This window comes from Bombus pyrosoma, linkage group LG5, assembly GCF_014825855.1.
Source record: "Bombus pyrosoma isolate SC7728 linkage group LG5, ASM1482585v1, whole genome shotgun sequence".
Lineage (NCBI taxonomy): Eukaryota > Metazoa > Arthropoda > Insecta > Hymenoptera > Apidae > Bombus > Bombus pyrosoma.
The window spans coordinates 8899073-8924212 of NC_057774.1; the positions used below are offsets into that span (position 1 = coordinate 8899073).

The 25140-nt window shown below is 44.0% G+C and overlaps 2 protein-coding genes across 5 annotated transcripts in view; one reads left to right on the forward strand and one right to left on the reverse strand.

The window, feature by feature from the left end:
• LOC122567858 (protein grainyhead) overlaps nt 1-6906 on the reverse strand; it is a 159750-nt gene extending 152844 nt beyond the window's left edge. For 2 of the 4 annotated variants that reach the window (XM_043726967.1, XM_043726970.1), the window contains exons 1-2: nt 5930-6902; nt 2000-2324 (exon numbers count right to left, since the gene is read on the reverse strand). In XM_043726967.1, the coding sequence (XP_043582902.1) occupies nt 2000-2062 (63 nt within the window). In that variant the 5' untranslated portion in view covers nt 2063-2324; nt 5930-6902. Of the gene's footprint in view, nt 1-1999; nt 2325-5929 lie in introns of all 4 variants that reach the window. The other 2 variants (XM_043726968.1, XM_043726969.1) reach the window with 2 other exon arrangements.
• LOC122567859 (zinc finger protein 467) overlaps nt 1-25140 on the forward strand; it is a 263949-nt gene that overhangs the window by 141449 nt on the left and 97360 nt on the right. The gene's annotated exons all lie outside the window — the stretch shown is intronic.

A 25140-nucleotide genomic window follows, 5' to 3' on the forward strand; every position in this document is an offset into this window, starting at 1 on the left:
TTATCAATCGCTCGTACCGTCAGTTACATCGTTGAATTAAATTTAATTTGTGATACATTGGAGTGAAAATTAGCATGATAATAATTATTATGATATACGTGGTACAAGAGGAAATTATTCCAAGGAAGAACAGAATAGGTAGAGAACGAAGAACCAAGATACTGAAATTTCTGAACAAACCAACGAATCTATACGACTTCCTACGCACCTTCTAAACTTATTCGCGGAACACCAAAAATTCGTCGTGAAAGGAAGATTCTATGACGCACCTTTTCTCGTGCCAGACCTGCGAGGCGTCTTCGTTAAGGCAAACAACAGCGTGACTAGCAGAGGTCAACGAATCCTCCAGCATTTTACTCTCTTCAAACAAGAGTTCGAAACCAAAATGAATCGTCTACCCAACCAGATTACACACGATCGAGAATAAACACAGAAGATTAAATCAAGAAAGAAAGAAGAACGAAGATAAAGAAACAACATCTTTCTATCAGACAGTTTCAAAGCTATATCAGTCGGTCTACGAACCAATCAGATTACCCGCGATCAAAAATAAACGCAGAATTCATTTCTCGAAAATTTCTTACTTCGCCAGTATTTTCTTTCAATTAGAGCGTTCCAAATCTAATTCATACCAATCAGACTATACTGTATCCTACACTATACACTATATATTACAAACATACTACTACGGTGAAAAATAAATACAGAAGTTAGTTTTTGTAAATTTCGTACGATTAGTAATATCTTCTTTCTACTAAAAATATCTTCCTCCTATTAGAGGATTTGAAACCGCTAAATGAATCAATTACGAATTACAATCGGATTATCTACCTTTGTTCCCAATTAACCTCGATGATATTCGGATTCCGTTACGTGCAATTAGCTATCCTAATCAACCCAAGAAAGGAAGAGAGAAGAGGAAGAGGGAAAACATCTTATTTCGTTCTACCTTTTCATTTCTGTTTTCTTTCTTCTTCTTTTTTTTTTTTTTTTTTTGAGAAATCGACAGGCGATTTTGAATCCTTGGTCCACGTATTTACGTCCATCATTGGACGGCGTCTCAGGGTCGTTCCAGAAGTTCCACGCTGGAACAACGCAACCGGCAATAATCTCGTCGGTCCGCCATTCTCGTTATTTCACGCAACGGGTGGTACCGACGAAACGATGGTAGAAAGGTGGGAGAGAGGCGAGAAAGAAAGAGAAAGGGAGGAAGGTCAAACGATGACCCACACGAGAAGAGACCCATGCAACATGCCAATGCATTCCATGAATTGTCGAAATCGATGCGGCGCGATCCTTTCAGAGAACGTTAATCACGAACATCCCTCAAAGGATCTACCAAGAAATCCTCAAAATCTTACACGTATCGTAGAATTTATATTTGTCGGAGCCTGCCGCGCATTAATAAGCATTTCTCGAGTTCTTTTCTTGGGAATTTTACGAGAAATTTATTTCTCTGTAAATGGGATTAACGTGGTACAGTGAGGATTTCGTTGAATTTAGAAGCTGATGAAATCGCTTCGCCTCTAAATAATCTCTGCCTCACGGATGGATTAAACGTCCAATCTTATTTTACAATTTTTATTTCACGACTACTGGATCGCGTTTAATCTTGTTCTTTTTATATATACAAAGATTTGATATAATAATGATTTAATACACCCAATGTACACTGCAAGTAACGAGTGTAAATGAAATTATTTTGAATAATTTTACAACGAAAGAAAATTCGAGCCTCTGTCAAGGGACTGGAGAATGTTCCAGAAACAAAATTAATATCATATGAACATAAGGGACGTATTACCTAACAGTGAAAGTTCCATATGAAAGAGCGAAGAACGAAAATTCCGAGTTACATGGAGAATTATCGGTTAATTAAATTTGTTTATTATTCCTTTCGTTATGCAATATCGTGGGATAGTAAATAATTGTTTAATTACGATTTCAAAGAAAAGTAAAAAAATCGTTGCTAACGTAGGAAGAATAAGAATGGACTAACCGGGGACAGAGCCTCCTGCATGTGCAGGGGTGCGTTGTCGGCCTCGTCGGTGCAAGTCGACATTCTCCCGCGCAGTCTTCCACTTCTCTTTCCAGTTCGTCTAATCGTGGCGTTCCGCTGGACGAGCCTCTTATCCCGCGACGTCGTGTCCTCCTCCAAAGTTCTCCCTTTCTGCTTCGGTCCTCTCTAGCGGTCGACTAATATCGTCTACTAACCTCTACGGGAACGAACGGGTTCTAAGCATGCGGGGTTGCGTATCACAGTCTTCTGCTGAGCGTTGTATGGCACGTGATTGGACGGAAGAAGAGGAGCAGCCAGTGAGGACCTGCGAAACGAACGAGAAATAAAAAAGAGAGATGCAACAATCCTTCGTTTTTATAAGTTGAGACTACGAACGAAGAACGAGGGTAAAAAAAAAAAAAAAGAAATGAGATCATTATGCGTGATGTAAGAAGCAGATTGTATCGTTAATGAGTCAATTTTGATCGTGTCAGGCTGTGTCATTGAGAATATTCGACAGTCGGATTCCGGATTGTCAAGGTAGAAAAAGAAAGAAATGTAAAAAAGTAATTAACACGTCGACTGCCACGCGAATTTTATATGAGTCACTCAAAGGTCATATTGATCAACTGCGTGTATCAGGCAGTAGAGAAAAGTAATGATGTCACAGCGCTATTTTTTTAAATTTGCCTTGAAACTTCCGTTTGTTTATGCCATTTGTTCGCGATACACAGCGCGTATGGAAGAACGTTATTTATTCCGAGGAAAGTTTACATTAAGAAACGTATAAAGAATTGAGTCGATCGGTTTTAGCTTGTGAGAAACTCACGTATTCTATCCTATACCATAACATTCAATTTTCTTAAATACGTTACATTGCAATAGAAATAACTAAATAATTATAGAGCATTCGGGGCACTTTTAATTCTACAATCTCATAATCTAATTATTTACGTGGAACCGTTTTTTGCTCAGTAATATATGTTTTATTGTAATCATCGTAAATTTAATAACATGGGTCCACTGGTGACCATTAGAGCTCCATTGACAAGGAGAAGTCGAACGCTGGACGTGGATAACCACCGTGAAAATATATTATTTAAAAGTTTCATTTTTTCTCATTCACTGAACATGCTGCAAAACGAGCTAACCAAAGCGAAGACGTCAATCTCGTATTGTACGTTCTGTCGCGTTTACGATTACGCAACGTGCAATCAGTGGGACCAGCTGGTTCGCCTCTCCTCCATTCATTTGAACCGGCTACAAGCACGTCAAACTGGAAACGGTTTCGCGGTCGCGGCTCTGATAGACAGGTGTAATAAACCGGCGTCGAAGACAGACAGACAGTCAGACAAGCGAACCGACCGACCCAGCCGTCAGGTAGCCGAGAGTGAAAAGTTCCTGTCTCGTCTCTCGAATACTGGAACACGTTCCTTTCGGTGAAAGACTCCCTAAACGTCAACCGCGAAAGAAAGAAGCGAAACTGGCAATCTGGCCGCAACGGAACCACAACATAGAGAGGAACGCAAGCGGTCGAACCGGTCGCCTTAGTATCCGACAGAAGAAGAAGAAGAAGACGACGAAGAAGAAGAAGAAGAAGAAGTCGCGGTCGAACAGGAAGCTGCAGCCGCATTTTTGCCCTGGCAAGTCAGGTTGTGACGTCCAGGCGGAAGAACGAGATCGGTGGAGGAATCAGGAAGGCCATCGGGTAGGGCGGCGGTGGCTGAGAGACCACGCGAATCCACGCGACTGTTCGTGGACGAGCAAAGAGCGGACAAACGAAGGAGAGAGAGCCGGATTCAGAAGCCAGAATAGCAGGTTCGATGGCTCTGGTTGATTCAGTTATCACGTGCGCGGTGGCCGGTCGAACCAGGGAATCCGTGGATGTTGGCCAAACCAGTCGGACACCACGAATTCCACCGTCTTCGGGCCCTTGCGCCGCGTCGTCGTTCACCAGGTGGATAGTCGGTAAAACCAGTTGGCTTCCCTCTTCTCCCGGCTCGTTCATCTCCTCCTACTACAACCGCGTGGCTACCGGTAGCCAGCTAAGGAAGGAGGGCAGGCCGCGTAAAACTGGAATTCAACCCGCGACCGCCTGTCTGACGGATAGACAGGTGTAATAATAGACGTAAACGAGGAAGCAAGAACCGTGAACACCGTCGTTGGTCTTAGGAAAGCGTAGGAGAACCGACGTGTGTCTCCGACGAGGACGATTCTATTCTGTTTGTTCCGCGATTTCTTCGTTTTCTCGAGGCTTGACAGTAGGAGGATGGTGTTCCTGGAAGACGAGACACCGGGGGCTGAAGAAGATTATGCGAACTCGTCGATGGCGAGGAAGAGGAACGCGATGGATGAACCGGCCTACGTGTGCAAGAGCGAGACTTCTCAGGGAACAGGGTGGCGGGAAGTAGGTAGGTTGGTTGCCTACCTACTACGCGGAAGAAGGAGATTGGGGCGACTGGGGAGAAGGAGTAGGTACACGAAGCCGGTATACAACCGCGGACCGGAGACGAGAAGCCAGAGGAGCAGGTTCGGCCGGTCTAACCTGATTCTCAAAGGGAACCCTGCATCAGATTGGACCCACCTCCGTGGGTCCGTTTGTATTTCAAGTACCTGTACTCCCTCGCTTCGCGTCAGTGGACGATGCCTTCGGAGACGGAGGACTCGACGAGCCTTTGCGAAGAGAAACGAGCTCCTCTACGGAGAGCTCGAGTACATGCTGGTGGAAGAGCTGGTGTCTCGAAGACGAGGCACTAGGCACGTCGGCGCGTTAACCGGCACCGTGGTGTCTACCGTGTGGCATTTTGGGTCCGATCGATTCGTAGGCAAGGCCTTTTACAAGTGATTCGACCGATCCCCGTAGTGATCCCGTACAGTGAACATAGAAATCGAAGAGAGAAAGAAGAAAAGTGTGAGAGAGTCCGTAGGTCTCGGGTGTCTTCTGAATTTCTCGACTGGATCGACTTAAAAGTGGATCCAATCGGAATAAGAAGCTTGGACCGTTCGAGGCCTTCGAAAACGAAATGTTTGCTCGTCTCGAAGCTTACCTGGCCCACGAAGTCAACGACGCTCCTCCTTTTTACTACCTGCGAACGTTTCAACTTTATAGAGGTGCTGTCCTCCTCGTGCAGTGTTTCGGGAGTGAGAATTAGTGGCGAGTTTTCGACCGTGGGAATTGAGCATCCTTTCTCGCGATTAACACGTGTTGTCTCTTTGGCCATGAAGAATCGAACCAAGAAAGAAGAAGGACAGACGAGATAATAGAGACGAAGTGCGTAGATATGGACGATTCGAGAATGTTCTTCAAATATCTATGCTCCTGGTCGCGATATGAAACGTCGTTATGTAAAGCCAAAAGAAATCTACGTTGCGTATAGGACTGCGCGATTCCATTAGCAGCCACCATTAAACCGGGACCAATTATATTCGCGAGTCTTCCATTCACTCGTTCTAGCAGCAACGCGTATGCTGATCGCGTCTCGTTCGTTCGAACGCACGCAATCGCAGCTCTGAACGCGAGCCCATTTTTACCAGTCGAACGTGTACCGTTTTACGTAATCCTTCGAAACTCTAGCTTGCACACGGCTGTAGAGTACAGTTCGACTAAAAACCGATTATAGGAGAAACCTGATCTAAAGTTGATCTAAAGCTAATCTAAAACGACCTACGGCGATAGAATAGGAAAGAAAAAATCGATTGGAGTCAATTGGACGAATGAAATGTGAAAAGGAGACACACGGGAACCGGATGATCCCACTTGTCGTCGACGTGCAAGTTGTTTACCGGCGGCTCACCTGCGCGTCACCTGTGCGTCATCGCGCAGGTAGCCGGTGAACATCCGCGGAAAGGAGGTGCACAGCGTTGACGCGGTTAAACGATCGACATCCCATCCACAGACAGATATCCCATGGTTAGAGACGAGATACTCACTTTGTCGGGGCTAGCGTACAAAGAGAAACGTATCCGAAGGGTATCTCGATGTATATCTCGAAGTGTAATCTCGCTGGATCGTAAGGGAGGAAGTCTTCTGTGCATTCGATAAAGAAAAGTCGATATTCTTCTTAGAAGATGGATTGATGGACGATCTTCGTGCCGATGGCTTGAAAGTGCGCGCGTGTAGACGTGTGTACGTACGTGGAGAACAGTAAGAAGAAGGTGGTAGAGAACGTGGTAGGTGGTAGGTCGAGGGGTGCTGGTGGGGTGCTGGTGGGGTGGCGAGGGGGGGAGGGGGCCAACTACAAACTACTAAGCGTCCTTCCTGTGTTCCGGATCACATCTCCACGGATGATAGTGTCACCACCTTCGCGATGGATCGACCCGTACCAAACGTGAATCTGCCGCGAGTTTCGACGAGATTTTCGAGACTTCTCCTCGTCGAAGGGCGAACCCACTGTCGCGGGTAGCCCTTTCTGTTCTTTTTTAGTTTTTCACCTACCACCACATGTATGTACACGGTTTTTCTGTGGTTACGCACAAGACGTCGTTACGGTTTTTCCCTTCTTTCTTTCTTTATTTTTCTGTTCGATTCCGCGAATGATATCGACACGATATGGTTCGTTATCGGATCGATCGGTTGTATGCTTCCAACTAGACGCACAAGTGAGAAAGAAATGTAGGAAAGAAGCACCGTGGAAAACACAAAATTCACTCCGCGCACCTCATTATCCTCGTTTCTGGTCCATTCCGCGTCGCGTTCCGCTTAGCCAGTCACCAAGCGCTATCGTTCCTTTCGCGCACACCCCTCTTCGACGAGTCACGAGGATCCGGACCGGGAACGGTTTTTCCAAACCGGATCGTCTGTCCACGATTCACACTTGTACACCGGCTTCAGGCACACGCGCACGCTCGCGCAGGCCGCGGCTTTAACGACGTCGACGACGTAGACCACAGTAGTAACAACAACGACGACGGCGACGACGACGACAACGATGACGACGACGACGACGACGACGACGACGACGACGACAACGGCGACGACGACGACGACGACGACGACGACGACAACGACAACGACAACGACAACGACGACGATGACGACGATGACGACGACAACGGCAAAGAGAACGATGACGGCGACAACGAACGCGACGACGTGAACGTGGTGAACGGCGGCTTGTACGGGCAGCACGACGACATCGTCGCCGTGGAATCGCGAACGCGAGCGTACTATACCTCCGCGCGCGACAGATCGACCGACGTCGTGTGTCGAAGCCGCGCGACGAGAACTCGAGCTTCTCGTTTTGTTCTACGTGAAACGTGTGTTGGCGAGGCGAACTCGAGGGTGGAACGGATGCACTACACCCCGAACTGTGCGGCCCAACAGGTAGAATTAAACCACCCAAAGTTTAGGCAGCCGCTGCAAGCAACAAACGAAGCAGCCTCACGGTGCTCTCTCGGATCGTTCTCTCTTCTCTCGGGATACGGCAACATGGCCGCCGTCGCCGCCGCCTCCCAGCATCCCGCTCTTGGCTCCGTGTCTCGTACCCCCCTCTCTTCTCTCCTCCAACACACACGTTCTACTCCACAAGCTGCCTCTCGTCTCTCCCGTTCTCGTTCCTTCTCTCTCGTACCACCGACCGTTTCCCTGACACGCGTTCGTCCTCACTCTTTTTCTCCACCATCTCGTGTAAGCCTCCCTCGCTCCCGAATCTCCTCTCTACCTCTCGCTCCATCCGTCTTCTATATCTTTCTTCGTCGTTTTACCTGGCCACCCTACGACGCCTCCCCATTTGGGCTCTTTCTCCTTTGATCCACCTTCCTTTTCTAACACCACGAATCCCTCTCTCTTCGACACCACGCACAGAGCTCCTGCTCCCTCTCGTCGCCTACCTGTAGCGTTTTCTCGACCGTACTCCCACTCCTCTCGAAGAGAATCCAAGCAATAGGTACACCAGCAGCTTGCGGCGGAGAGGTGGTGAGACGGAGCTATCTGATGATATTCCCTTCTCATTCTTCCACATGACCTCTATCTCTCTTTCTGCGTTTCTCTCCTCCGACGTTAGGCTAAGGTAAGAGCGCTCGGGTGAGACGAGGAGCCGTATCTGAAAGAAGGACACTAGCAGCGAAAGGGAAGAGAGAGAGGAGAGGGATCGGGAGACAGGATAGTCGGCGCGCAGGTAGCCAACGCTGAACGAAGAGAGGGCGACTACGATGGGCCTTTGGCGAGACGGAGACAGGGAGAACGTCTCTCTACGGCGACCTGCACGGATACAAACAGAGCATCGAGTCATCGACGAGGCAGCCAGGCAGCCAGGGCTCTTGGCCACCCGGCATTATCGTGTCTCCAGGATCGTCTCTGTCTCTCCCGTCTGTTATTCGTCGTTCGTTCCTTCTCTGGCTTGCTACCTTGACAAGGATACCTGGCCTACCTTACCGGAGGAGAAACGAAGACATTGGCACACACGTACGCTCGAACGTTATCGTGCGTTCGTGTCTTTGTTACACGTAATGGAGCCTCCTAAGGCTTTCTCCTTGTCCGTCTCGCTACCTTGAGAAGGATATTCCCGGGAGTTGGCCGTCCGGCCGGGAGGAGACAAAGAAGGAGGACACCGCGTACGTAGATTATCGTAATTCTCCTCTCCCCTCGTCGCCGGAGACCGTCCTGGTCTCTCGTTCGATCCCCGAAGCGTTTCACCTCCGCCGTATTCTCCCACCTTGAGAAGGATGTCCAGATATCCGCGAGATACTCGTGGACATCCTATGAAGACTTAAGGTCGAGCGGCCAAGGTGAACGGAGACGAACGTGGATTTCGATCCACGTGTGATCATTTGTACGCTTCTATACTATTTCGGTTTATACGTTCTATACAGCTTTCGATGTAACTTTCCGTACGAAGATATGCTTTTGCGGATGATATACTCGACTTTCTTCAGTTTTGTTCTGCTCCGTACGTGATCTAGAAAGATCGCGTCTTCCCGGCGAAGAGGCATGGCGGCGACGGTGAACGATACCGGCGTCCCCTTCTTTTATCGTGCTTTTTATCAGCGACAGAAGAAGAAGAAAAGGAGGAGGAGATTCCTGGTGGACGTTCTATGAGGCTCGTTCGACGGTTGGCAAAAAACGACACCCTTGCGGAGGAAGAAGACGAGGACGAAGAAGAGCAACAAGAAACGCGCACGAAGAGGAGGAAGGGAAAACGAGGAGGGAAGAGAAGAAAGGAGAAAATGGAAAAGGAACGAGACGAGATATGGAGGCAGCGGTCCGTGCACCGATATAGTCACAGACACACGTGCGTGGCTATTGATTCTCTGTTGTGTGCGCTCTCTTCTCTGTGCGTGAGAAAAAGAAGAGGAGAGTGGTATAGAGAGGCAGACACAGCGAAGAAGAAACGAAGCTGCCGTAGCTGGCTTCTGCTGGTGCCGGCGGCAGCGGCGGCCGGCTACGCGAGCGGAGATGGACTCCGGATCGAAAGAGCGAGAAGTTCGGGATGCCGCGCGAGGGGGAGGCGGCCAGTCGGCCAGTCAGCCGGCTGGACAAGAAGGTGGAAGCAGAGAGACGAAGGCAGAGAGGTGGAGGAGGAGAGGAAGAAACGGCCGAGATGGAGAGAAGAGAGTGCGTGGCGAGCCCTCCTCGATAGGAGAAACGAGAGGCAGAGGAGAAAATGAGCGACCAGGACGAAGAAATCATCGTTCTTTCCCTTTCTTTCTTACACTGTCTTCTGCCTCTTTCTCCTCTCTGGTTTCTCCTCCCTGTTTGGTCCTCTTAGGCCTGCGCACCGAGGGAGAGATTAAAAGGAGAAAAAGGAGGAGATGGAATTAAAAGGAGGAAAAAAAGGAGGAGGAAGGAGAGAGAAGGAAGGAAAGACGAGGATGAAGCGAGAGGGAGACTGGTGAAAAATGGACAGCCAGCGAGAGAAGACAGCCTCGGGCTACGTCGCGCGCTGCGACCCTGCTCAGGGAGGGATCTTACTGTTCGTTCGTTTAAAAGATATATAAAGTTGCGCGCGGGCGCGAGTAAAAAGCTTCAGCGAGGAGGAAAGGAAATTATTGCTCGCGCGGCAGCGATGTTGCACCGCGTCGCGCCGACGCCGAATGTTCCCGGCGATGTTTAGCAGGGAGTAATTAGGGGATCGGTGAGTTTGTGACGGCGCCGGCCGCGGACGGCATCGGGCGAAACGCGAGGCCGGATCATTTGAATACGCACGCCTTCCCGTGAGAATCGTCGCCGGTCGTTACGCGTGCACGTTACCGCGTGGGTGGCTGCACGCAACCGCGTGGGCGGATCGACTTCGCCAAGGAGGAGGAGGAACGACGACATTTTCGTCGGGGAGAGGGGACTCTGCTCGGTTGACGGCGTTCTCTTCTGACGATACGACCTCGAGTTTTTCTTCACCTTCAGAGAGAATCCGGCGAGAGCTGGGTATTCGAGTAGCAAGGAAATTGGACGACGAGATGTGTTACAGGGTCAATTTGACGAGTGATCGATTGTTAGTGGAGATTATAATTACTTATCATAGATACTTTCTGCGAGTAGTGTACCTAGCGTTAATCGTTGTTTAGAGATACAGAGCTACATAAATTAGTTTAGAGACGTTCAAGATTCGTATCTCCTCAAACTTTTTCTCTTGATAAAGTATGTTAGTTAGGTATTTTTTTTTCCTTTTTTTTTTTTTAGGGAGGAAACGTAAGTCATTCGTTGTTAAGATGTAATTCGACGTTTCCGCGTCACAGGTCGTTCACAGGTATCGATTAATATGGAAATATTATATAGTATTGATTTAGGGATACTTAGATCTGGAATATTCTTTAGATTACAGTAATGAATTGTATATTTGATAGATTTCGTTTGAGAAATGTAAATTGGTTGTTAAAAGGTTTCTCGTTGTTCAGAGGCAGAAAGATATATGGAAGAATTATACAGTGGTAATTTAGGGATGTTAAAGTTCGGTATCTCGTCAAGGTTACGATAATGTAGGTCACAGAATTACTCTTTGCGCGAGTTGAAAGATTTTAAAAAGTCAAGGTGACCTGGAAACGTCATTCAAGTTAATGAGTTTACTTAAATATACTTGGTATGTCATATGTTCGATTTAAATGTACGATTTAACGATGGCTCCGTGTGCCATCTTAACCGCGATGCAGCGAATGTAATAGCGTGGAATTATTTCACACGAACTTGCCAACTTTCTTTGATTCATCGCGATTAACGGGGAACGGTAAAATTCTTTATTAATTCATGAAAATGAGAGAAAGAATTCTTCACGGACATCTGAGGAGAAAATTTCAATTTATGTTAATTAGAAATGATTCGTGCATTTTATTCAAACTTTTATTACAATAAACTACATAAATTTAGTTAGATGCTTCTTAGATAGATACATTAGATTGGTCGTTTTATTAGAAACATCGACGGACTTTGTCGTAGGTCGTGTCGCTTGTAATTGCATGTATGATTCTGAAATACGCGTCCTCCGCGACAGCACAGTCATTTGTCATTGACCACGAAAATTCCTCTCTCTCTCTCTCTCATCGCTGTAGTCGTTTCATCGTGGAATTATACTAGCCTAGCAGATTTCTCCGAATCGCATGAAAAATAATTGCATTCCTCTCTGAAAATTAGCTTCTCTGGAATTTTGTTTGAAGCAGACGTAACGCCCCAAATGGCAAATAAATCAAGAGAAAAATATCAGGGAATACTTTGTGTTTGTTCCTTTTCTTTTTCCGCGTAATTTGGATCGATTAAATCTTTCTAATCTTAGTCTCTGATCTGAAGTAGCAGATAGTAATAATACTCTGATCGTAGCGTACACGTCGAGATGCTAATCTTTTTTCTCGGCTGATTGTAAAAAGGTTTTTAACACCTCTGTACCTGTCGATCGACGAGCCGCCTCTGTTCGATCCGCACGATCCCTCACGGGTTCTCTGTTTACTCTCGAAACGCGGGCAAGAGCGACCAGTGACCGGTCTTTCGTCGAACAGGTAGTTTATGATGTATTGTGGCCGTGCACGTGAATAGATGCAACATCGACGTCTCTCTGAATGAAACGCGTGAACCGGTCGCCGGCCATTATACGCCAGAACACGAGCGCGCCGTTTAATCGCAGCGGTGACTTCGACGCCAGCACAAGTCAGTCGCGCCGAATCTTCGTGGAGACCTCGATTGTCGCCACTGATCTCGCGTTCGACTCTTCGGTGCCGCAACGTAATTACGCTACGTTCGTTTTTGTTTCATTCTTTAATGCGAGATAATTCTTTTTCATTGTTTATTTTTATCGAGAATGTTTAGACAGATAGAAGTGGATATCGAGTATTTCGTTATATCGCTCTGGAAAAATCTCTCGGATCTTTTCTACTCGATAATATTCATTTAACAATTTATTAATTCGGACGTTACAGTTTCGTATCAATTAAAATATCGAATATACGTTGTTCATTTATATATTTGATCTTTGAGAGGAAACTCCATAAGGTACATGTATTTGAATATATCGGAAAATTACCATTTGAATATTTCTTCCGTCGGACATTGCTTTAAAGAAAGCTTTCTAGGATTTATTTTACGGGAGGATAACAATTTTGTCACGTTAATAAAACTTTGACGAAGTGCGGTTTGCGAGGACGCGAATAGGTTGAAGTTGCTAAGTATGAAGTCAACGAACGTCTTCTTTACGAAAGAAAGAAGATAGTGACTCATTGTGGTTTAATGGCGCCTCTCGTGAGCACAAATGCGAGTTTTATGCCTCCGCGCTTAGCAAGTCAACTATACTTTGCAGAAATGTTCGTTATAATTAAACTCGAATAAATTCCAAGCAAACTTCATTCTTTCTCCGTTCTTATAAACAACATTCCTTCGCGTGAAAATCGTATCAACGACTTTCTTTAATATTACTCATTAAAATTTTACGCAATTTAAAATTATTTAATATTAAAAAATTCGTCTGCTTCGTTCCTCGTCTTTCAAGAGACACGCTGACACATTAATACGTTTGCCTAACATTTCCTACCAAGACTTCGATACACAGCTCGAAGTTGTTTAACACAAAATAATCTTTAGCGAGATAAGTTAACAAGCAAGTTACTCAGAATCTGAACCAATCAACTGCTGTTTTTGTTTTTACTCGCACATGATTATCGTTCAACTTTCCAAAAAGACATATTTCCATAAATTTGCTTGTCAGAAGGAAATGGCATAACGAATCGTAAATTTCAAGGCAAATTTAGCTTCTCGATCTATGTAGCTAATCAGAAATTTTAGCCTGCCTATTTTTCTCTCGTAATCCAATCTCAAATTCCTCGACTGTACCAACCTACCGAAACTCCACCGCACACCGCTGCTACTCGAAGTCGTTCGAGTTACAAAAAATTTCATCCCACGCAAACTTCCAAACTACACGCAGCCCACACCATTCAGCTTATACACGTAGCCACGGGAGAAATAAGTGCAAAACGGTTGCTTGGACGCGTAGTAACGCTCGGCTGGAACTTTCACCGGGAGCCTGTGTTGCGCGCGTAACTCGTCGAAGCGGGCCGGGCTCGTTCCCAGTTAATTACAAATCCGTGGAAAAAGAAGCGTGTAGCGGCGGCCGTTGATCGGCCGTTCCGTGCGTTTCCAATCGTCGGCGACAGGAAGCGCGTCGTGATAACGGTATCGAAAGTGTTACGCGTGTACGCGAGGTTATCTGCTCGAGCGTGCGTCGCGCCGGAACGCGCGATCCTCCGTTAATTTACGCCGCGGAGTCGCGTTAATCGCGCGGAAAATTTACGATTTTCGCCAGCCCGTTGGCGCCGTTATCGAGCCGTGTCACGGAAGCCGCGTGTAAGTAGACGCGACCGATCCCCGCTTCAAGCTACGAGCGATTCGACGATTAGTCGAAGGTTGAGCGAGTGGACGTGTTCCGAGACGTGTTCATCGTGTCCAATGGGACTGAGAGTACAGTGAATTTCGCAGATTTATAGCCGACGTGAGGTTGGCGAGTTAATCGAGCTCTCTCAGAGAGAAAAGGAGGAGAGCGAGAGCTTTCTACCATGGGTCGAGAAGTTTCGCGACCGCGATGATGGACTGCGTGAACTTGACTGGCGTGAATGAACAGCCTGTTTGTTTTGCGCTTTTTGCGGCGTCGTTGTTTCATGCGTCACGATGTACTGTGTTGCGCGATGCAACGCCGCAGACTTTCGAACAAATTGAAGAAGGAATATCATCGGGAATATTCTTCTGGGATTCGTTACCAATATAATACGTTCCTTCGTTTCTTACACCAAAGATGGGGTTAGCTTCGTTGAGTTTTGAGAACTTTTTCCTCGGATAGGTCATCTTCCTGTATCTTTTTGATTTTTTTTCTTTATATTTAAACGAATATTTATATAATCTGATACGTAGTATAAATTTCCTAAGTTACAATTAGCTTTTGTGAATTCTTTGTACGCATCAAGTTTGCATCCTATATTTTTAACACTTGCACGCATCGCCGAAACTCATCCCTGATTAATAGTTAATTAAAAAAAGTTGTTAAAGTAAAAAAGATAGGATATCTACGTAGTTTCACAGAAAGCAAGGCGAAGGTATTTATCGATATTTTTTTCCCCACAGGTTTCTGTAATTTTTTGTAATTTTTCTTCTCACTGAAAGATATATTTGACTCGCTATAAAGTATTATATAAAAAAAAAAGTGAAATACGATACAGAAGGAAAGGTCGTTACGCAATACTGCCCATTACAGCGTGAGAGATTCAAATAGGATAACAATCAGGCCATAAAACAAAATTTATTACCCAAAAGTATCGGTCCGTTGTTATTGTTGATTTCGTTCGTTTCTTCCTCGTGGAACAGTGTATCCACGCAATTGCTCACGGTTCTGCAATACCATGACCATTATTCGCGCGTATGACAGTCGATAAGCTGGAAGGTAATGAAACGCTTATTGCTCGCGCGATATTGTTGAACGGCGATTGTTATCGCCGACTTTCCCATTCCTGAGAATCGGTCAGTGCGGAAAGCGAACGAGCTCTCGTCCAGCCGAGGCGTGCACACGCGTGGTTTTCTCCTCGTTACTTTCGCGCACGGGCGAAAACCAGCTTGTAATCGTCCATACTTTATTCTAAATTGAATACCGTTCAAACCTCATTTATATGTTTTGAATAGCACCATTAAAGTTTATGATTTTTCTGTTCTATTATATTTACACAAACTCGACCAACAAACTGAAGGTACACATATGTAGATACCTTCATGAACGTACTTTGAAATACCATTAACCGAAGTATCAGCTGGCTCTAGGATTCAATTAGAGGAAGTACACGTACATTGACTACAAAGAAACCATCGATGCGGCGTTGTATTTATTACATGTTAATTATAATTTGATAATACGAAAATGAAATAATATAGAAGCTGATAAAAAGTGCTTCGTTGGAAAACGAAAGGTATTTGTCGATGTTTCCTGTAGCTACTGTTTATTTGATTGTCCTGGTGTATTCGTCAGAAGGCGCATCCACTGTAGCCCTGTCCTTTCTCATTTATTTTCTTATCTCTAATTTTTCCCTCGGAGGATCCAGTTCTTTAAACGACTTCGGTAGAGTCGGCGAAGTGAAACCGGCGCGAATCGGCGAGCGCATTTTATCGTCCGCGTTAAATCGTCAGAGACGCCTTTTCTTTCCTTTCTTCTCAAGCGTATTGTGTAATCCCGTGGACAAAGCGGTCGGTTGGCGCGCGAGTCTTGCCAGAGGACTATTTATAGCGTGAAAAAACTGGCCTGTTAAGCGACCGTGTCCAAATCGAAATCATTTAATCGAGTCACGATTAATGGACGCGATTAGTCGCGCGCGCGAGAGGAAACGACGTCGCGACGGAGATGCCGGCGGCGTGCGGCGAGGCCGAGCTGCCGAGGTCCAGAAAAAGAACTTTCTTCTGTCTAACGGCGCGCTTCCAGCGGTCTTTCGGCCATTCGTCGATTAACGCGTTCACGCACACGCGATCGATATGCATCGATCGACGCGCCGTGTAAAAACCTGCCAATTAATTTGTATAACACATCGAAGACCAACGTTGCGACGTTTAATTTGCAATTTCTTTTGGTCATTCATGTATCAATTAACATTGCACATACGTAAATTTACGTCAGACTTCTCCTCCCTTAATGCAGCTGATAATTGAACAGATAGAAGAAAAATTTAATAAGCAGTATTAGCTCACGAAACTTAAATCTTTAAAAAGTCACATCTCATACGCACCAACGTAATGATTATGTTGTCGATTTTCTTTCGTACGGTCTTTGTAAAAGATGTGCTTATTAGTAGACGGCGGATATTTATGCAAATTAAAGGAATCGAATCTAAGCAACAATTTCTTTCGGCAATTAAATATCACGAGCACTCGCGCTGAATATTTTATATAATTTTCCATCTTACGTCCTCTATATCTATGCGCTTTTAAATTTCCTACGAATGCGTAAAAATCCGCGATCTACTTATCAGAGAATATTATTGGCGTATGTTTCGTGAAAAAAAAAAAAAAAAAAAAATACGGATAGACCGTGAAAAAGTCAGCGAGGATACTCGTACTAAGAAGTTTCGGTACTTACGAGAAGGAAACGTGGCTGATCAGGCGTTAAGCGCATTTGACGTTATCGATGCAAAATAGCCGCGCGGTTTAAGTATGCGACGCCAGGTACGTTTGTGGAGATACATAAAGCAAACGGCAGTGTTATCGCGCCGCGCGTGTCGTTACAACGCGACTCTTTTGTAAAGTAAAATCGTAATCGTTGCGCGCTCCACGAAATATGACGCATGAATAATGCATGTCTCTCGATGGTTAAATTTATTTATTGTTTTCGTATATTTCATTGTTCATGTAGCTACATATTCCGTTTCGATCTTTTACGATCCAGACGGATATTTATCAAATAATTGTACGTTCATCCGTAATAAATAACATTCGGGTAGTGACACGATTCGGTATGAAATATTTTTGACACGTTTTATGAACGATCGCCTGACTCGTGCAAAGTGCACGCAGTTTACCGCTCTCCAGTTGTTGTAAATACGTACAATTATTTCACACGTCACGATCATACATCATTTATCAACGTTAGAGAAGTTTTACTTCCTCACGAATCAGATTATAGTACACGCCTTTAGGAACTGTAAAACTTAACTTCTTGTTGTAAAATAAGTTTCCACTTTCCTTTACAAAATCCTTAATAATGTAAGACGATCTATGTTAAGTATCACATTAACGCAATAGAAAATGACGAAAATTATGTCCTTTTCCTCGATGCATATTGTTGAAGTAATTAGTTCAAACAAAACTCTACACCTTTTCTTTCGTATATCCGTGACCTCTGGAGACTGCTGTTACGAAGAGAATAGAATTTAGTGAAAGAGATTCAAAATAAGGAGAGGCCCATATTATTGTGCCCTTGGATATAAATTTTGTTTTGGGTTACAAGCTCGAGAAACTATAAGAGAGAAGGAGCTATAAGTAGATTTCTATTGCTGTTTCTTACAGCCTTCAGCTAGAGCTGCACACCAAGGTAAACCTCTTGCTAATGTCCTTTGCTATAAATATATCAACGTGCTCCCTATCATCCCTCCTATTGTATTGTAACACTGAAAGAGCGAGGATCTGGATCGGCATACACTATACCTATACTTTTACCTATACTTGTTTCAATATATTTTTCTATTACAAATTCATCCACTCGTTCGTCTATCAGTCAACACATATGTACGTGTTACTCTATTTAAATAACATTCGTACTAAGTAATAACATTCCAGTTAAGGATTCTTAACGATTTAGAATGTTAAAATAGGAACACGAATTGCATAATAGAAAATAATAAAACTTACGACCAGACTGTGTTTACCTATGTAAACTCGTATTTGTATGAAGACACGTAAAGCGATAGAACCTAAGCGAAAATTTCTTTTGCCTACCAAACGTTACCAAAATGCTCGTTCCGTGCATTCTTCCACTTTCAAGTTCTCCCTAAACGCATAAAAATCCGCAGTTTAATTAGACTGTTCTCTGGTCGGCCGGACGTTTTAACACATTGTTCGCTGTCCCGATAGATCGTTCGGTGAACAAATTAAGGCAGCGTTGCTGTAACGGTACGCGAAAATCGCGCGGATGCCCGAGGGTCGTTCTTGCGACTGCGTTTACTGGCGCGGCGTGTATCCGTTGGCTCCGTGAAGCCGGCGAAATTGCGCCGCTCCGTGCCGTTAACTTTTCGCAAGAACGGAAAACAGTTACCCCGCTCAGACATGCAGCGGCCGGGGGATAAGGAGAGCGTTTCATTGACTCTCCACTGCCGGGACCTTAATGGCTGGCACGGAGCTGCTACGAAACCGACAAGAAAATACCTCGCGGCGGCCACGCTTGTCTCTACTCTTCGATCGGAGGAAATTCGACCGGACGAACGACGTCTTTCGATTACTATCCTCTGACTACGTGGTTTTTCTCCCTTTTCAGCATAGAACGTGGAAATGTGTATGGCAGTGAAACGAGATACTATCTCGGCGACGATCGGGTACTATGTTTACAAGATGGTTACATAATATCAAAATTATAAGCCTTCGAAGAATTCAGATTGCCAGACGATGGGAAGTTAATTTTAATTAGGTTACAGGTACACGAAGGTAGATTATTTGTTCTAGATTTTAGATATGATATTATGTTTTAGTTAGTTTGAAATTTAGACGTTTCGGAGGAATTAAGAGTCAATCGAACAATATTGAACTTTTATCAGATCTGTTTCTGAGAAATTAAGCTTCGGTCTATACAACGTTAAGAAGCTTTTTGAAAAACAAAAAGTCAGTTGATTGGAGTTCCATTTTGATCGAATTGCACGGCATGCTACAACGTTAGAGAATTTCACTACGGCGAATCGAACATCAGTTTCAAGCGGACACCAGTTCGAAACTCATATCCATTTCCAACACATCGAAAGTTCGTAACAGGAACAGCTCCAATTTGTGAGACAAGATTTAGAGACCCAATTTAATTATTTCACGAATAAAGAAACCATTTTTCCCTTGCGAAATAAACGAAAAGGTCGTAAGAATTCGGCAGTCGAAAATTTCCTTTGGTCATCGCCGAAAAAAGCACACGAGTCAAATGGAGGCTGCGTTCGCGGAGATTTGCATTCCCCTGCGTTAGAAGATATCCAGAGGGAATTGGTGGACGAGGGGCGCGAAACGGGACCCAGATATGCCCAATCAACGGCCACGCAGAAAGAGGGAACACGCACGAGACGAATACGAAAGTGTGCGAAACGCGGAGACCCGGCTTTCGTGCATTCGTGCACTCTCGATTCGTGTGTCGCCAACGCAACACGAACACGTTCAGCCATCGTGGATTCGTGAACAACCATTGGGAGAACCCGCCATCGAGAATAGCCCTGAAAACCAAGCGGCAGACTTCTTTTATCGCGTTTGATATCGCTTGGTGATTCGAATGCTGGACCAAAAGCAAAAGAATCGAGAAAGTCGGAGATTGCAGGTGGAATCTTCTTAGAAGCGAATGATATTTTAGATCTTCATCTTATTAGTGTTTTCGATGGGTTGTTTTGAACGTATTTGTATGTAAAAGTGAAAGAAATTGTTGTTTATCGTAACTGTCAGATGCAAGAAATTGAGGAAAAAGTATCGAAATAAACGAATATCTTTTGGTCGTACTGTAGAATCTCACTTATCTGAATACGCCGAGGGACGAACTTTTCGTTCACTCAATAGGAGTTCACGTTTCGATAAATGGACTTGACTTTTGATTCAAATCTCATTTGAATAAACGAAGTTGGAATATTCTTCTTTTTTCTTTGCCGGTCATATATTTTTGAAAATTCCTCGATCTCAGTGGATAACGAATTCAATTCAGAAAAGAGAAACTTGAGCTTGAAAAGAGACGAAAGAAGATTCCTTGAACTCAATGGACAAGAAATATTTCCTTCGATTTAAGAAAGAGAAACAAAGATAAAAATCCTGCGAAGAAGAAGTTCAATCACCGCAAAAAACTTTTGCAAAGCCACAAGTTTTTTCAAGCGAACTGATCTCCCAAAGAACCTTCCTGAACGCAGTTCCAAAAAATCTTGCGAAACAGATAGCTCTCTCTCTCTCTCTCTCTCTCTAAAAAGAAAAAAGAAAAATAACGTTTTCGTAACTGCGTTTCCACTCACCCAACTCGTGTCAGAATGATTTAGAAAGCGAACGAACTGAAAAGCTCCGAATTTCGCTGGTTCAGCGAACCGCCAAGCATAGTTCGCGCGTGTATCGCTATAATTCACAGTGCGCCACCCGACATGGCAAAATATATGGTTACATCCAAAGAGAAACTTTCGTACACGGCCCAGCGTCACCTCTGTTGATCGAAAAAGAAAAGTAAGCCAGATACCAGAAGAAAAATCATGATCTCGAGGCACAGACGCGGCGCGCTTTTCGATCGCTGTCGATCGTCGAACGAATATTAATGATGCGCCATTGTGCGGCTCTTTTGCAACCGTCGTCTCAGTGGCGCAATTTTTCCACGCCACCAAGACGCATCTCTGCTGCTTTGATACATGACGCGTGCACCAGCGTCGAGAATAATTTATCATTAGACGGTTACGCAATTAACGCTGATTAGCCTCCTCCCTGTCTCCGCCTCTTCGATCACTCGTCGTACGCCTGAAAATTTCAATCCGTCGCAGTTTCGTGGAGGTAGGTTAATTAGCCGCTGGATTGCGTAACCAAACGATGACAGTCGCAAACCTGTCGAAGGCACGCGTTCTCCAAGTGTTCTCGACATCGTTGAATATCGAAGTATCAGGATGACGTTAATCGACGAGTTATCAGACACATCCTAACGATCCTATTCAGGCGGAGCATGGTTGATGAAAGTTTAAAGAAGTTTCGATTCGAAGGAGAACTTTCGGTGCTGCTGTGTTCCAATGCGATCGGTTAAACAGAGAAGAATTAAAGTTTGATTAGGGCAGATTGTTACGTCGTGGAGGTTCTGGAGAGTGGACGAAAGAAAGGGTTGATTTCTATGCTGGGTCTTAACCTTTACCAGATATAGAGATTACGTAATCGATAATAGGAAATCGTAAGAGCTACTTAATCCCACGTTCTTATGTTCTTAGCCTCGAAATTCTATGCTATCGATGCTTTTTGTCTGTTTAATCTTTCTTCTTTCTCGCTCAGTTTCTCTTCAACAACACCGTAGCGCTTGATCCTTCGTTCTTTCTCCTCCTCCATCGTACACTATCGCAAACTAGCCTGAAAATTTCATTCTCGACCAATTTTGTTCTTCAATTGTGTCGCCAATTTCGTTCTTCTCGCCACAAAATGTACTATTCCTTCGATCCTTAATCGTTAATAAGTAACACGAAAATAAGTAAAAAAGAAAGTAAACAAGAGAGAAAGATAAATCCAGATAGAAAACAATCCTATTAGGAAACCATTCACCTGGGTTTTCCACGTGTGTCTCCTGGGCTATTCCACTAACTGCCCAGGCAGATAATCGTTTTTCCTCTTAGTCATCGCGGTGACCTCGGCCAAAGGGTCCTGTAGGTATACGGGACTTTCCTACCTGCCTGTCTCGATCCTGGCGCTGCCTTCATCTACCTGAGGCGACTTTATATTTATCTCGAGGCCTATATACGTACACATACCAACACCCTAACACGCTGTTACGAATACGCGGGCAGATACTCGGCGTGGCTCCGTGGTTGAATGCATTTTGGCTGAGGATGTTGCGCCATGGTGAAACGTCGAGAAGAGATGCACCTGTCAGGTCGAGGAACACCCCCGTCAGGTCTTTACCTGGTGGAGCGTAAAAAGCCAAAAAACGTTTACCACTTCGTCTGAAAGGGAGGAGAAAGGGAGGACACGGGTTTCCCTCATCTAATCCGGCATCGTAACTTTTTCGTAGTGTCAGGAGGAAGACCATCCAAGTACATTCCAGCCGTGAGAACCGCTCCCTTCTTCCGATGTTTCGGTTCTTTGACGTCGACCTGCTTCCTGTATCATACTCCTTTGTGCACCGTTATCTGTGTAGGAAGCTGTTGACAAAAAGGATATAGGACACCTCTTTAGCAGGTTAGAAGATCTTGAGTTTACATTGCATTGAGAAGGTGTTTTATCGTTGGATATATATTACAGGGAAATAGATTAGAAGTTTTCATGGAATTAGGGTAGGAAAATATGAATTTTTGACAATGTTATAATATTTTATTTAGGAACTTTTGTATGTCATCGCATATTCACATATTTCTACAATAAAAGATGGACCGTGTATGATCTTGAAAATTTCGTATCCTTAGAATCCTTAGATTTCTTAATCCCCGGATCCCTTAAATTTTGAATTCCTAGATTCTTTAAATTTTGAGTCCTTAGAATCTTTGGATCTTTCAGATTTTAAATCCTTAGATTCCTTAAATTCTGAATTCCTACATCCCTTAAATTTTGAATCCCTAGATTCCTTAGATTTTGAATCCCTAGATTCCATGGATTTTAAGTTCCTAGGTTCCTTAAATTTCGAGTTCCTGGGTTCCTTAAATTTTCAATCTTTAGATTCTCTAAATCCCTTAAATCTTGAATCCTTGAAATCCTTAGAATCAAACTTTCAATCCTTTTAAAGAGATTCAAATGAGAGGGATGAAGTCGAAAATTGAACTTTTTCTGACGGTTCTTAAAGCTTATAAGCAAATATTGGTGGTTTATGCATAAAAAGTGTGATGGGAAAATATGAATTTTTGTAAGTGTCGAGTCCTCGTTTAATCCTGTAGTCATGCGGTGGGTGGTCTAAAATACAAACAGTCCTATTGAGACGGACTTAACCTGTTTAGCCTTAAGCATAGATTTGTATCAGTTTCGTGAGGGATGCTTGAGAGCGTGTTTAGAGGAGTATATATTTTCCAACCTGCCACAGGTGAGCTGTGAAGAACGTGCCGAGCAATGATTTACATTTATTTCTTCTTATAGAAATTCTTCTGAAACGCGTCTTATATTTCAATATAACGTCTCGTAAAATTGCTCAAGGTTTATGGTGTTTCAGGATAAGTATCAGTAAATTCGAATCTTCGTTTCCGACAAGACATTTTATATTTAATATATTTACGTATAACTGCGTACCACGTTCGTACATGAACTTTATAAAAACCAAACTAAATAGCTGAACATTTCGTGGATTTTTTTTCTTTCGTACGCTCGATTCACAAGGAACAAAATACTTATCTTCGTGAACTTATTTATCGTGATATTAAGTACGAAAATAAATTTATTATAAAAAATATATCTGTTCGTTAATTGGAGCGCATGAATTTCCCTTTTATACACATAATTCTGTCAACGCTAGGCTGAGTAACTGAATATCACAACCACGAATATGACTGAAAATAGAGTTTAGATGACAGAAAAATAATTTTGTTGCATCGATGCCGATTCCAAACGAGTCCAAGCTTCCAGCTAAATTATTTTGTTCTTTTCCTGAAAATTCCTGGAAATGATAAATCTCGTACGAGTATCTAAAATAAGAATATGTAGGAATACGATCCACTATAACGACATTATTCTACATATATAATATTCCACACAGAACTCACTGTACTATTTAGAAATATTTGCCCTATGAAAAAGAGGATTGCACCGAATATTCAACGTTTTGCTTAGAAATATTCGTGAATGTTAATCCTGGCTAGAGAAGGGTGAAAGGTGTTTATTTTGGCGAGGAGCGCGGCGCGAAAGGGAATTCTTCCAGCGTCAAGAACTTTTCCTCGGAGGTTAAAGGTGAGAAGACGTCAGTGAAAGGTTTCGTGCCCCATGGCGAGAGAATGCATCGAAGTGCACGTACCTGTATCAAATCGATCACGATCCTCCCATCAGCCAAAAAGAAAAAGTTTGCAGAAACGAAACGTCGAATTCTAACGCCGAAAAAACAAAAGCGAAAATTCGCCATTATCTCGACTCGATTATTATCCACGCTTTCCCAACTGGACTCGTAGTGAAATCGTCTCGAACGAAAGCAACACAAAGGTGCTCATAGTCGATATTCTAATTGCGCGCCACCCGGTGCGCGCGTCGATTAAATCGTCGCTAAAAATGACGACGAATTATCGGAATTATCGTTCGTTCGATCGTTTTATTAAATTACAAACAGTTATCTATACGCGGCTATAAAATGCCGCGCGTAAATCGTCTCGACTTTCCCGGCTTCTTCCTTTTTTCCTTAATGGCGGACTCGCAACGGTGAAACGACCACGCGTCCATTATAGATCGTTTAATCGATCTCAAGCTTTTACCCAATCGCCTCCGGGACGAAATGCCGTTGCATCACACGGAGAAACTTTCCAGGTCGTGAAAAATTGACTTTTCAAATCGATCGACGATGCTCGCGTATGAAGCTACGAAGGCTTTTCTCGATGATCCTCGAATAACAAGCGGAATTTAATTTTAATTTCATTTACTACGATAAACAGGGAAACCTCTCTAACGTTGAGATTGTACAAAAATATATGTCGATATACTTAGCTTCGCAGAAACTTAACATAGCATAGTACAGGAAGATACTAGAAAATAGGAGAAAAGGTGGAAACAGATCAGTTGGAATTTCAAATCATCCGATGCATAAAATTACGGATCGATCGGTGCTCCAAATTCGCGAAGAGATCGTAAATCTTTGAACAGTGGAGAAGAAGTTTACCTAATCGCCAAAGGTATTCTCTGCTTCATATATTTTATTTATCGTGTTGATATGATCCTGGAATCTGCAGCTGAAAATGTTTGCATAAAACGGCTTTAATGATCTGGTAAAGATACAGAAAGTCGACGAGACTCAAGAGCTCGACGCAGTTAACGTGAATTTCTATGCGGAAAAATTGTATCCGCGAGGAATCCTCTGGTAGTGAGTGGTTGAAAGTTAAATTTAGTCATAATTAGTTTACAGTCGCGATTTCTTACACTTAAGGAAAACGAAGGACTGAGATGGCATCTCTGGCGGAGAGGCAATGTTAATTGGCAGCTCGTATAAAGCAACGGGGTTTCGACCGAAGAGAATGAAGAAGTGCACACGTGGACGTGATTCGATCTTGCGATTCTCCGATTATATATTCTTTGACGACGGAACATATTTTAGGGGAGAAACTGTTTGGAGAATGTAAGGAAAGATTTAACGACTATAGGTGGACTGTAGCACTTTTATGAGACTGTTCGGAGAGTGTTGAGTCAAGTATTT